A 13,181-nucleotide genomic window follows, 5' to 3' on the forward strand; every position below is an offset into this window, starting at 1 on the left:
GCTTTAGGGTAATGCTCAGGTCCTTGCTCTCGGCCAGCCCATTGAGGAGCTATCTGCACCAAGCCACAGACTCCACCACGAGGAACTGGTGCCCTACACCCCGCTCATGGCCTGGCTGAGGAACACCAACCCAGTTCTGTTCTGCGATCTCCCCAAGGTAAAGCTGAAATCCTGAAACAATATTGCAGATCATCCACCAGGAACAGATTAGTCAAAGTGGTTAATTCGTGATGAAAGCCTGGTTTCACCAAACCCATGCCCCCCACCAGCATTCACCTTTTCCAGGAGAGTGCCTGGCCAACTTGGCCACGTGATATTGGACCTCTGCACCTGACAGAAAGCAGTCTGGGACTCAGTGGCAGACACTTTGTTGGAGGACAAGGTCTGAAATGCTAGAATTTGGTCTTTTTGCTTTCATCTGGCCATTTCTCTACTTTCCAGGTCTATGCCCAGAACCTCAGCAGACTCTATGAGCGGGAAATCAAAGCCTTTTTTGAACCAGCCAAAACCTTCTTGTTAGGAAGAAGAAAAGGAAGTGAGTGATTTGCAAATGAGACCTTTGTGCTGCTGGGCGGTGATTTATCTGCAAGTAGGGAACACGGCAGTTATCCTCCATCACAGGTGTCTTCCTCACATTCTGTGCCATGAATTTACTTTCTCCTCCAGGGGCTGGGTCTGCGGTGGGCAGCAGGTGCCAGCGCTGATGCTGCTTCATGCCAGGCAGCCTTGGCTCCGTGCTTACCCAGGTGTGTCTAGCTGCTTCGCAGAGCTGGAGCTTTTGTTCACCTTCCCTTTGCAGGGCTCAGAAATGATGCCTGGGTGGCTGAGACCCTGCCCTGAGGGGCCGTGAGGGGGGCGGCAGGCTGTATTTCATGCAAGCACAGCTGGTCATGGACCCCTCAGACACACTTTTCCCTGTAAAGAGATGGCATCAAGCCTGTCCCTGAAGACACAAGCATATTCATAGCAATATTTGTGAGAGCAGAGTGATTTCATAGTGAGCTGACTGTGGGGCTGTGCTCTCCCAAGGTGATCATTACAAGAGAAATCGCTGCATCTGACTCAAAATATTCCAGTCAGGTGTTTGTGGAGATAAAAAGAGAAACTGATCTGTCTCCTCTGGAAGTTTTCTATTGCGCAGAAGTTGCATTTTCCTTCAGGAAAACAAAGCACTGTAATGGAAAGTTCCATGCCAGCTTGGCCCAAGTTGAATGTCAAAACCCACTTTGCGTGGTGTGTTTAGTCTATCAGAGCACCAGCCCGGCTCCTTCCAGCTCTGCACCTACTTCATCACTTGTGTCCAGACCCAGGAGCCAGAGGATGAAGCTTACGGAAGGAAATGGGGCTGGTGGCTGACGGATCCTGGCAAAGGGCTCTGCCTTTCTGCTTTTGCTGTGCTGACCCCAAGCAACAATTGTACTGACAGCCCCTGTCCAGCTGACCCTACTGCCCTGATATCTGCTCATCCTTTGTCTTCTGGGAGAAGACCCTGCCTTCTCCTGAGGTACAAGGGACAGCTAGGGAGCCTGGGCCATGGGCATCTGGAGGGAGCTACCCCGAACCTCACCAGGCTGTAGGATCTGACCATTGTATGCAATTTCCACTTCTGTAGCGCTCCAGGGCCCGTTCCCTCAGTTTCAGAACCACCTATAAAAGGAAAGGAGAATATCTGGGTGTTTTGCTGTAATCTCCTCCCTGCTCTGTGGATCAAGTTGCCCAGAGCAGCTGTGGGTGCCCCATCCCTGGCAGTGTCCAAGGCCAGGCTGGACGGGGCTGAGAGCAACCTGGTCCAGGGAAAGGTGTCCCTGCCCACGGCAGGGGGCTGGAACTAGATGGGCTTTAAGGTCCCTTCCAACCCAAACCATTCTACCATTCCATGATCTGCTCTGTGAAGAACCTGGTGAGTCTCAAGCAGGGACAGAGAGAGCCTGTGTTAGCAGCAACTTGCACATGAGCTTCTGCTGGCAGCGTTTCCCATGCCAGGGTGACAGAAGAAGCTCCCACATCCCAGGTTTTGTGCTGCCGACTGGCCCTGCATCCCTCTGGGTGGGAGCATTTGGCATCGCTTTGTTTGGCATCACGGCATCTCAGCAGTTCCCACCTTGCAGAGGCACAGCACCAAGAAGCACCAGTGGACTCAAGTGCTAGGTCTGCTCACCCCCTTGCTGCACTCCCAGTACTGCCCCAGTCAGTTCCAGTCCAGGGTGGGACAACAGCAGCAGATAACTCCCAGAGGCTGGCGGCTGTGTCAGAAGAGAGGAACACAGAGCACTTCTCAGCTCCCCGTTTTCAGGTGTCCATCACAGCCATATCACAACATACCCACCACCACCCCCAGCTCCTCCCCACCTGGTGCCAATTCCCCCCGGGAAGACACTCAGCTGCACATACCAGGAAAAGGGGGGACCTCAAGACCACGGGACCAAGCCAGGATGGGCAGTGCTGGCAGTGTACATGTACCCGCAGCGGACTCCTGAAAATAAAGAAGGAAAATATCACCCAAGAAGTCTTTTGCCACTGGAAAGAAGAGGAAGGGAAAAGGAAAAACACGTGTGCTTTTTCTCCTCACTGCTTTTCATGTTCAAAGATTCATCCCCTTTAGAGGAAGAAAGAGGCAGTAGAAGCCCAGATACTAATTCTTAATTAAAATGTTCCTTTTTGTAATTTTGCTAAAAATGGAGAGAGTGAACATCTCCAGGAAATATTTTTATAGTGACCGGGAACTAGTTTTTCCATGCCAGAATGATTTGCCAAACTATGGAGCCAAGAGAGGGAAAAAACGGGGATCAAAATCTCTGCTAGTTCCAGCAAAGCAGTGACGCGATGACAAGGACCAAAAGACAAGTTGTGTAGGGAAAGTTAGCAGGACATTTTTATTCTCCTTGTAATTTAAAGACAAGGTAACAGGCAATTATATCAAAGAGACATGCTGAAAAGTGATGGTAGGAAATTAGTTGTGCATAATGCCATTAACCTGCTGTACTTGTTTCTACAAGCTGTCACTGATGCTGGAGGACTCAGGAAAGCCTATAGCAAGCAGACAACAGGAAAATAAGATGAGGTGGTCATAATATTCCCAGGATGATCCTGAGATACGGACTTTCTGAAAAAGGATTGAATTTTGTAAGAACTGTAAAGGCACACACTTCTCCCACGGGGTTGTTACAAGACACATTGTCACCCTGAATGTCCTTCTCCCTCCTCGGAGGTGCCAGGGACCCAGCAGTGCAGGAGCACTGGAAGCATCACTTGTTGGAGCTGGGATGCCCACCCTTCAAACACTTTGGCAGTCCCTGCGGCTGCGATCTGAACACCTTCAAGCAGACACAGATGGGCTGGTGGTGACAACCATGAGGATGTGTTGGCCCAGGTGGAGGTCCCTGAGCAGTACAGAGCACCATTCTTGTGCTCCCTTTCCAGCTCATCAGAGATGCAGTGCCTGGGGCCAGCTGTCCCTGCAGTGGCTGGCAGTAGCGTACTGGGACACGACACAGCCAGTTTGTGTGGCTCTCCATGGCTCACTTGTTTTTGTTGTCCCCATGCTGCCACACAGCATGTGTCCTTACAGATATAAGCATATGTCCTTATTATTCTTGTCTTTATGGCTGTCCAGCACTGCCCATCCTACTTGGCAGAAGGGTTTGTGCACCAGTAAAGGACCAATTTGCTTCCAGCCCTTTTACGCCTCGCTCACATGGGGCCAGGCTCACCTGCACTCAGCCCGGCAGAGAGGGGCATGTGCTTTGCCTCATCTGCCACACCAGGTAAAACAAATAGTTAAAAAAGATGAAGTTCCTCTCACCCACCCCTTTCCTCCATGCCTGGATGCAGCTTTTCCTTGGGAAATGTGCTCTTTCTCGCTTAAAAATAGGAATCCCTGATAAGAGGTAATGAACATACTGGCAGCAAGCAAGGCTGGGGAATTAGCAAGTGGGGAAGAAAACTCCTATCTGTGGCTTGGGAGATAATGTGATCAAACACCATTTCCTGAAGAAGGGCAATTGCTTTTATTTAAACAGAAGGAAATAACAAAGATTATGCATAGGGTAAAGAGCCCCTGGTTTCTATTTGCAAAGTGATTGATGGGCTCCAAGCAAGGGACTTGAGGTGACAGAAAATAAGAGCACCCAAGTTTTTCTCCTCCCAGAGCACAGCTAGGTCTGCTCATAAAGCCATTAAAATGGGCGACATTGCAGGGACAGAGATGACTGTTAAAGAGGCTCTTTACAAAAACAGACTTGTTAAAAAAAAGTGTAGTGCATGTTTTGCAGTCAGTCCACCTGACCTCCTTTTGGTAAATGTTAAACCAGTGATTTCCTTTCAATACTTTGTCTACCTTTAATGCCTCTGTGAGTCCCATAAAATGGGAGTAATTACAATCCCAGGAGAAAATCCAGCATCTCTGAAGCCCGTTGCAGTGACAGAAGAACACCTTGATGGTTACAAGCCTGTTACTGCACTGTTATAGATCACCCAAAGGTGCCTGCCTGTTGCCAGCGTGGCCACCGCGGCCAGGGCAAGATGAGCTGAGCTTTGCCGACACCATGCTTTGCTCCCCGGGGTGAGAAGGGGTCTGGGACAGGTAGGAAGCCCCAGGCTTGCGTGGGAATACTCATCCCATCATTAATGTGAGCAGCACATTGAAACTACAGCCACCATGTCACTGCAGAGCATGGTTAGTGATAGGGGGAATTTTTACAAAGTTGTATTGGCAGAGCTTCTGCCAGCCAAACCAGGGAAAGGCACCTTACCTGGGCTTGCGGTCCTACCAGTGGAGATGTGCCTGCCCACCTCTGGAGACACCGGGGACAAAGTAGGAGGGAGAGCATCACATCTCCTCCCACATCACCTCCCTCTGAAGATGAAGTTGACCTCTTCTGGGCTCGAGGACATACTGCGGGACGAGCAGCATGCTGGCAAGGCACGCATGGGTCCTTCGGCTGGAGGAGCTTGGCAGCAGCAGGCACTGAAAGCGAGCACGATCTCTCCCAGCTCCCAGAGACCTTCAGAGACTCCTGCTGAAATATTTTCTGCAAAATTGGTTGGTCTCAGGCCGTTTTGCAGGGAAGGTCTGGCTTTGATGAAGCTCTGCGGGAACCTCATCCAAGGTCTTCCCCAATGTTTCACCTGCTCGCTGGGGCGAGTCCTGCATGGAGGAAAGCCCAGGCTGTGAGGACACTTGCCTGATAACATCCCTCATCCCTGCTTTAAAACACCCCAGGCTCGCTCCAGCTCTCGATGCCTCTTTCTTTCTGTGGCAGCAAATTTTTAGGGTTGATTCCCTGCCCCCATAAAGGATTATTTATGTTGATTGCTTCTAAATATATCACCTGATCATTTATTGCCTTGCTTCAGTATTACGGGAGAGTTTAGAAGGCAAACCCCAAGCTGTTTATAATTGTGAGCCATAATTAAGTCTTTTTTTCCCCTCATTTTCCCATTCCCTTTTCCACACTAAAATTTACAGGCTCATAAAATTCTTTCCTGTTTCCTGTGGGGAGATATTTTTTCCCTAGTTTTGCTACTTCCCAGCAAGTGAAATTATCATCACCCATTGCGTAAGGGTGGGAAAGAGATTATGAAGCAGCTCATTAATTTTCTCCGTGGTTTTAGCAAGGTTGAGGTCGCGAGCAGGGCTGTCCATCATCCCCCATCCCTGCTTAGCACGGAGGGCATCTGACTAATCCTTTCCAAAGGTAAAAGCCCTGCAGGTAGTGGCTCGAATAAAGATATTTCGGATGTTATGAGAAATGGAGAGCTGGCCTGACACACCAGGAAACCTCTGGGTTAGTGGGATGATATCAGTTTTTAGAAATAATTAGAAAATAATATGGATGTTTCCCCACAGATTTCTCTTAGTGATTATAATAGTATTCTATTAATGCTCATTTCAAAAAAATATTTTGGCTTTTCCACTTAAATCAAGCACCCAGTGAAAACACTGTGGTAAAACTAGTAATGTTTGAAAAGCATATTAATATCCAGGTGAATGTTTATAATTTTAAAAGGCCATTTTTTACAAAAAAGCCAACCCTCCCCCCCTGCCTGGATAATGTTTTATGGCAATTTACCATCAAAACTAAGCAGCGAGTGTTTTCCCTGAAACTCTTGCAGGCATTTCTGCTATTTATGCTCTTATCACCTAGGATTTTTTACTCCCCAGTCCTCAAGAGTTAGTACTAAGCACTAAACAGCAAAAGGGTAAGTGTCACAGACAGTGAAATAAAAGCATCATGAAAAAGAAACAGTTGAGAAGGCAGAGAAAAAAAAAATGAGAGCAAAACCTGCGTCCCCCGTGTATCAGGATCCAATAGGAAAAGGCCAATTCACACGTAAGATCAGACATAAAAAGGGACATTTAAACTTGTTAATAAAATGATCAAAGGAGCTGGAGAGGCCAAGAGGGATGGAGATGTCTAACTGCTCACCAACACACCATGCAGGTCTTCAGGAAAGCTTAGAGAAGCCGATGGTGATGGGGAGCAGGCAGCAGTCTCGATGGAGCCTCCCAGGGAGCAGAGAAGACCAGGAGCACATGCTGGACAAGAGCAATGTCATCAAGGTAAGGCGCTGAGGTTTTCTAAAGGGCTCCTGTGTCACCCAGGGGCTGTGCCAGTGCTGCAGCCCATCCTGTATTCCTTTCTCTAGGGCTGTCTACCTGGAGCAGAAGTAGACACGTTCTGTACTGCTGACCTGGCTTAGATGTTACTTCAGGTGGACATGGACATCTACTGCAGTGTCCTCAGCATGTGCTAGAAGGGTTTTCTAATGTGTCTGATGATTTCTAAGCAGATGCTGGAACAGGTGCTGAGAGAGCTGCAACCCCTTTGCACCGCGGAGCAGCAGTTCATTGAGAATTTCTTCCAGCTAAGCCACGGTGCTGCAGAGCTGCAGGTGCCGGAGGTAAGTGCGAGGACTATGTCCTCTCCTGTCCCATCAGCCAGTCCTCCCTCCAGCTTGATCGAAGCCTCAGCAGGCACAGTGGGGTGGCCACTTACCTCTATCAGATACCTGAGCTCTCCTGGGCTTTTGTCCTCTGGTAACTGTTGGTGCTATCAGTAGTGGGGAAGCTTAAGACCTCCTGATGACAGAGGAGAATGCAACTGGACTTGATTGATAGCTCCAGCAAAATCACAGGATGTCTAAGCATTAAACACAAGACTCCATCATGAAGCAGCAGAAATAAAACCCACATCTCAAGTTTTCCTCTCTAAGGGCAGGCAGAAAAATCATAATTCCCATGCCATTCTTCCTTTCAGGCATCTGCCACTAAGGGAGGAGAGAGCATGGCATCCCCAGAGGACCCTCCTTGCACCAAGCCTCGGAACCAGTATGTGGGTGATGGGATACAGCTGGCTGCTCTGACAGGGGCATGGTCTGGGCTGTCCTGCCTGAGGAACTGGTAGAAGGGATTTTTTTTCACTCCCGATGTCTACTAATGGTGTCAGGTTTGCACCCTGGATAGCAAAAACCCAGGAGGCATTGTGGCTGCGCGCGCAGAGAGGCTGAGCAGAGCCTGCTGGTTCTGCCTGTCCCCAGTGCAGTGGCTCTGCTCCAGGGTGGATCAGGAGGTGAGGTTTGTGTGTCACAGAAAATCCTGTGTTTTCATCAAGTTTATTTCCTTATTAGTAATGTCATAAAGTAAAAATACACTATAGAATAGAAGCCTTATAAAAACCATCAGCATAAAAACACTGACATTTTTCATTTGGCTGGTGAAACAGGACATTTCAGCATCCTCCCACAAGCCAAGACAGTGAAGAGTTGAAGGATGACCCAAGCATAAACAGGCTTAACTGCAATACAGGAGGCTTTAATTATTTCTTTAGATTTGCCCTTGCCTCTGCAGCTGGCCACAGGGCTGGTGCTCCCCTCCATTTCATTGCCTTTTTTTTTTTTTTTTTAAAGACTAGAAGAACCTATGACCCAGCTGCTGAGTGAGATCTTCAGTTGCCTGGAACCAGAGCTGAAAGGATTTCTAGATGTCTGCAATAAGGTCCACCCACTTGGCTGCTTGCAGGTCCTGGTTACCTTGAATGACTCCATCTTTGAGATGTGGGGCTCTTCTTCAGCTCTCCCTTCGTCCTTCCTCAACACTGTCCTGGGCAACACGCTGCTCCTGGCCAAGGGCAGCTTCAACAAGTGCATTGTGAGTGTCAGTAGACCAAGTAGACCTGAGTGAATCTTCTAGTATGGTCTTCACGGAGGGCAGTACTGGTTTATGCATTGTGTGTTGTTGCCAGGGGGCCTTGTGCAAAGAGGCTGAGGAGGCAAAGATGCCCAGCAAGATGAAAGGTGGGATCCTGCCCTCCGTGAGCCTCTTTGAGGAGTTTGTGAACTTCTCAGAGAAGGTGTTCAGGACAGCTCGGCGGAGAGGGGAGCTGGACAAAGCATATCTTAGACTGGCCGGCAGCATCTTCAGCAGCAGTGAGTACTGAGCCTAGCGGCTGGATGCGTCAGTCAGGCAAACGTGTCACTGTGGCTTCAGGAGTTACTAGCAATGAGCTGAGCCACCCGAGCAGAGTATGTGCAGGCTGCCTGCCTCCCGGGCACAGCCTGGAGCTGGAACTGCCCTCACCGAGCAACGGCCTGGGAGTATCAGACAAATTCAGAGCACCTGGCATGCCATGTGCACAGTGTCTGCCACACCGGGACGGTCCCTTTTGTGACAGAGCTGTGACACGTGTGCTTAGCTTTGAATCCAAGTCATCCTCTCCTTTCCTGCTATGGAGGGAGCAGTTCATTACAACAGGCTCCTTACAAGGTCTTGGGAGCAGCAGCAACCAAAAGGCAACTTCCCCCAGAACAACACAGCATGTTGGTAGGGAGAGAGGGCTTGGGAGAACAAGGCAGGTAGCTTTCAGTAGGTCCCTGTGTTGTCCCAGCCGGTGCCCAGTGCTGTTAGTCAGTAGCGATACCCTTCTCCCCAGTTGGGAGAGGATCTGAGGGGCTGCAGAAGTAACAGCTCCAACCCTCCAAACCACAGATCACAAGGTGGTGTCGAAAGGCAGCTCCCACCTGCAGATGAGCCTGGGGTGACCCACTGAATAGCAGCTCATAAATCCCTCACCACAGCCCCTTCCAGGCTCCAGCAGTGTGCACAGCAAGGCAGGTGAGACGGGGAACCCAGCTCACGAACAGGGACCAGTATGTGTGTTATGAATAGTTACTGCCTCCAGTACTGGATGAAGTCAGACGGTTCAAATGACACAGCCTAATGACACATCTACTGCCGTGAGCAAGAAGGGCCCCCTCTGCTCTGCATGCACAATGCGCTACCCATGCTCTTGCCCTCTCCAGACCAGCCAGCACATGGCTGGCAGCACGGTGAGCTGTGCCTCCTGCCCAGCAGGCTGAGCATCTGCCATGCTGCTCCAGACCCAGATCAGAAACAGATTTGGTGAGGGCTGGACTGTCCCTGCACTCTTTTAGGTAAACACTTAAACATCATGACCCCAGCGATCTGCAAGGCAAGGTGGTTGAAGACCTGAACAATGCTCACCTGAGCTTTTGGTTAAGCTGTCCACTAGTGGCCAAAGCCTAAGAGCATCTGCATCTTACGTCCCTCCTAACCCAGCCTGTGGGGTTTTCTCTCCATACCTCATTTATTTCCCTTTTTTTTTTAAAAAAAAAAAAAAAGTCAACAGTCTGTCCTCAGCAAACCTGAAGGTAAATGCAGATATGATCATGATGGAAAATTTCCACCACATTCACTGCTTCCTGTGCCAAAAGAAGATCCACTGCTTGGAGGGCAAGAAGAGAGAAGCCAAGGAGAGGTACAGTGAGCATATGGAGAAATATGTCATCAGGTACCTGGGCCAGCCACTGGAGAAGCTCAATGTGAGTACGGGGTAAACTGACGTTTGCCTGGGTCCCAAAGGGCAACTGCACTTCCCAAAATTATGAATTAACTGGTGCCCAATCACCCCTCCCCAAGTCCAGCCTGGGACTGTATTAGTTTGTTGTCACCTCCCCGATGTTCCCATGCTCTCTCTGACCACTGACTGGTGGGTATCACCACGCAGCGCAGCCCCAGCAAGAACAAGGCTCAGCAGCATCAGGCGCGGGGACCAGCCCTGCACCTCGGCCTCCGCACAGCAGCATGAGGACCCGCTCATGCCCCCGCTCTGGGTTGCGTGCCTGCCTCTGGCAGATGCTAGTTCCCTTTTTGCACGGCTGCCTGGGCTAGTAAGTCTAAAGCAGCTTCACGCTTCCGAAGCGGCTGCTTTGTTAAATGAGCTGAGAGCATCTGGCTTTGCTAGCGCAGACATTACCCTCCCTCCCAGACACACGGCTACTCCCGAGACCCCTCCTTGCTCCGCTCCTTCTCTCTGCTCACCAGCCTAAAACGTCTCACAGACTGAGGTCTGCTTGAATTATTTATAGGGCCTGTTGGTTTCAATTAATTTCCAGTCTTTGCTGTCAAACATCGTGTAGGTTTGATGGGAAAAATCAGCTCGGGGTCTCATGTTACCTGCAGCCCTGCTGCATTCAGGGTCTCAGACCCTTTCTCTGCGAGGGAAAGTGCAATTCCATTGCTCACAACAAAGCAAAGCGAGTGGCTTACGAGGGTGCACGGACTGTGTCCTGCTCGGGGATTTCCAGAGCCCTGGCACAGCCATCTCCATAGCTCTGCAGGTGTGAGCACAATCCACTAGTGTCAAGAGAAGTTGCAAAGGGACCTGGGTAACATGGGAGCCCATGTTTCTGAAAACATTTAGAAACCTCTTTCTCTCTGAAAATACTTAGGATTTAAGGTATTTCTCCACAACAAAATTGCACTGGAAATACCCAAGACAGCAAACAGATTGCTGGGCTGTAGGAACAGGAAGGCAGACAGTAGGATGAAAGTAGTGACTATTGCCTTTTATCTGCCTTCATTAGACCAGATGTGGAATACCACATCCAGCTGTGGCAGGGAGATGTATGTCACATCCACCCATGACAAGAGGTGTTGCTAAGCTGGACCAGCCAGTGCAGGGTCACCAGCATGGTGAGGAGAGGCTGAAGGAGCTGGGCTTGGCCAGCCTGGAGAAGAAAGTTTCAGAGTTACCTAGTAGCCACCTTCCCTAGAATATTACTGAGGGTGGCAAAAGACAACAGCCAGAAAATGTAAAAAGGAAGGTTCCAGCTGGGTAGAAGGAAAAAATGAATACAAGGATAACAAAGCACTGAAACAGTCTGTTCAGAGAGGCTGCACAGTCTCTACCCTTCAGGTTCCTGGAAGAACTGAGAAAACCTGAGTTTTGCTTTACACTTTTTCAGATTCTGGGATCCCCCAACCCCACCTCTGGCTCCAACCCTTTGTAGTGAGCCAAGCTGTATGAAGCACCAAGGAACATGAGTAATGTCTCCAGCAGTCCCATTGCTCCATGATACTGCAACGCTTAGAGAGGCTGCTGGCCAAGTAGGGAGGGAAGAGGACTGATGAAGTTCCCCATGCCCTGCTTTTCTGAAGGATAAACTACCTTTAGTACTTCATTTCCACTTAATTAGGCATGGGAAGGGAACTGAGGAAAGTGGCCAGGTTTCAGCCCTCAGGGCAGCTCATCAGTGAATGTCTCCTTGCCTTCCCAGCACTTCTTCGAAGGGGTGAAAGCCCGTGTGGCTCAAGGGGTAAAAGAAGAGGAAGTCAGCTTTCAGCTGGCCTACAGCAAGCAAGAGCTGAGGAAGGTCATCGAGAAATACCCTGGCAAAGAAGTAAAAAAATCCCTTGAGACCCTCTACAGGAAAATCCACAAGTATCTCTCCCCAGAGGAAAATCTTTTGCCGGTAATTGGAGTGTGACCTGGTTGTAATGCTGTGATTTTGGGGGGGTTCAGGGCTGCTAAGCACATTCAGCTGTCACAGGCTGATGACGGGAGCTGACAGTGTTCTTCCCTAGGTGGTGTGGCACGCCATGGAGCAGGAGTTCATACGTCAGTACCAGGAGTTTGAGGAGCTGATCCAACGCTGTTATGCAGGGTCAGGGATTGTCATGGACTTCACCACGGAGGACTTGCTGAACTACTTCAAGTCCATCACTCTGTCCAACATGTAGAGACAACCCCCTCTAGATGTCTGCTGGGAGCAGCTCAGGAACCCTCATCTGCAGCTGCACCTTTAAGGAGCTAAACTCAAAACCCTGCTCAAGCTTGATAATGTGGGGGTCCCACCCTGACCTTAATGTCAAAGTGTCTCTGTCTTCTTGGGCTAAGGCTAGATCTCCCTTGGAGAAGCAGGGTTCTCAGACAAAAGCCACAGCTTCCCTGCTCCAAGAAACCATTATGCAGCTAGTAAAAAAAACCCCACAAACACACACCCTTTCCCCCCCACCCCCAAAAAAACAAACAAACAACCAACCAGAAACAAAGCCCACCCCAACCCTCCCCAAACTCACATCTCTGCCAAAGGGAGTGCCAGTTCAGCTTATAAACTGAAGCCCAGACCAGCAGGATCATTGACCAGGTAGAGGCACATCTGGAGCTAGGCTAGGAACCAGCACCTATCCACCAAACCTCAGACATAGAGTGGGAGCCCTGAGAAGAGCTTAAATATGCCTCAGGTCCCATGGATGTGCGTGGAAGCCTCCAGATGAGGCTGGTCAGGGCTATTAAGGCCAATTAGTGCCCTCAAAGCCTTGTCAGGGATCAGTGCCACTGGTCCTTTTACTAGCATCTGTGGGAATAACTTCAGGAGTTCTAGTAAAGAAAAAAGACTAGGATTTTTTCCAAGAAAATGGGGTTTGGGAGGTCCACCTGCTGCTTACCACTCTGTCCCTCTTGATCTGGACTGGAAAGGACAGTAGAAATCACCAAGATAGCCAGCTCATTCACATGTTGTGGAAATCAGGAGTGGACAGAAGGAAGAGTTGCTGCAGCCTCCTTCAGGCAGGGCTGCAGCGCGAGACAAGTGGCACTGTCCTGCTTGCCCCACTTATGGCCAGCTGGCACAGGAGTGGGCTCTCACCCGTGTTTCGAAAATAAATGTGGTCTGTTTTCTGTAATTACCCTCAGGGACGATTTATGAGCCTCTTGCTGCATTCAGAGCATTGCCAACCTTTTCTGTTGTTTGGTGTGGAGACCGGTGGCAGTCCCCCCCACTGGAGGACTCTTAGGGGACACCACCATGCTGGGGAGGAACAGCCTTTTGCTGAGCTCCAGCTATGGGATTTCCAGCTTGATTCTGCCTTCTCCATTGCC

The 13,181-nt window shown here is 49.8% G+C and overlaps 1 protein-coding gene across 12 annotated transcripts in view; it reads left to right on the top strand.

The window, feature by feature from the left end:
* The window catches only part of LOC308053696 (exocyst complex component 1-like), a 32,060-nt gene extending 19,075 nt beyond the window's left edge, over positions 1 to 12,985 (top strand). For 11 of the 12 annotated variants that reach the window (XM_080365272.1, XM_080365277.1, XM_080365278.1 and 8 more), the window contains 10 exons: positions 8 to 157; positions 442 to 535; positions 6,444 to 6,562; positions 6,790 to 6,903; positions 7,260 to 7,330; positions 7,909 to 8,149; positions 8,244 to 8,427; positions 9,641 to 9,840; positions 11,578 to 11,772; positions 11,885 to 12,985. In XM_080365272.1, the coding sequence (XP_080221398.1) occupies positions 8 to 157; positions 442 to 535; positions 6,444 to 6,562; positions 6,790 to 6,903; positions 7,260 to 7,330; positions 7,909 to 8,149; positions 8,244 to 8,427; positions 9,641 to 9,840; positions 11,578 to 11,772; positions 11,885 to 12,040 (1,524 nt within the window). In that variant the 3' untranslated portion in view covers positions 12,041 to 12,985. The remainder of the gene's footprint in view (positions 1 to 7; positions 158 to 441; positions 536 to 6,443; positions 6,563 to 6,789; positions 6,904 to 7,259; positions 7,331 to 7,908; positions 8,150 to 8,243; positions 8,428 to 9,640; positions 9,841 to 11,577; positions 11,773 to 11,884) is intronic. The other variant, XM_080365275.1, reaches the window with a different exon arrangement.
* Positions 12,986 to 13,181: the final 196 nt, after the last annotated feature.

The sequence above is a fragment of the Falco punctatus genome, assembly GCF_963210335.1.
Source record: "Falco punctatus genome assembly, chromosome: 15".
Lineage (NCBI taxonomy): Eukaryota > Metazoa > Chordata > Aves > Falconiformes > Falconidae > Falco > Falco punctatus.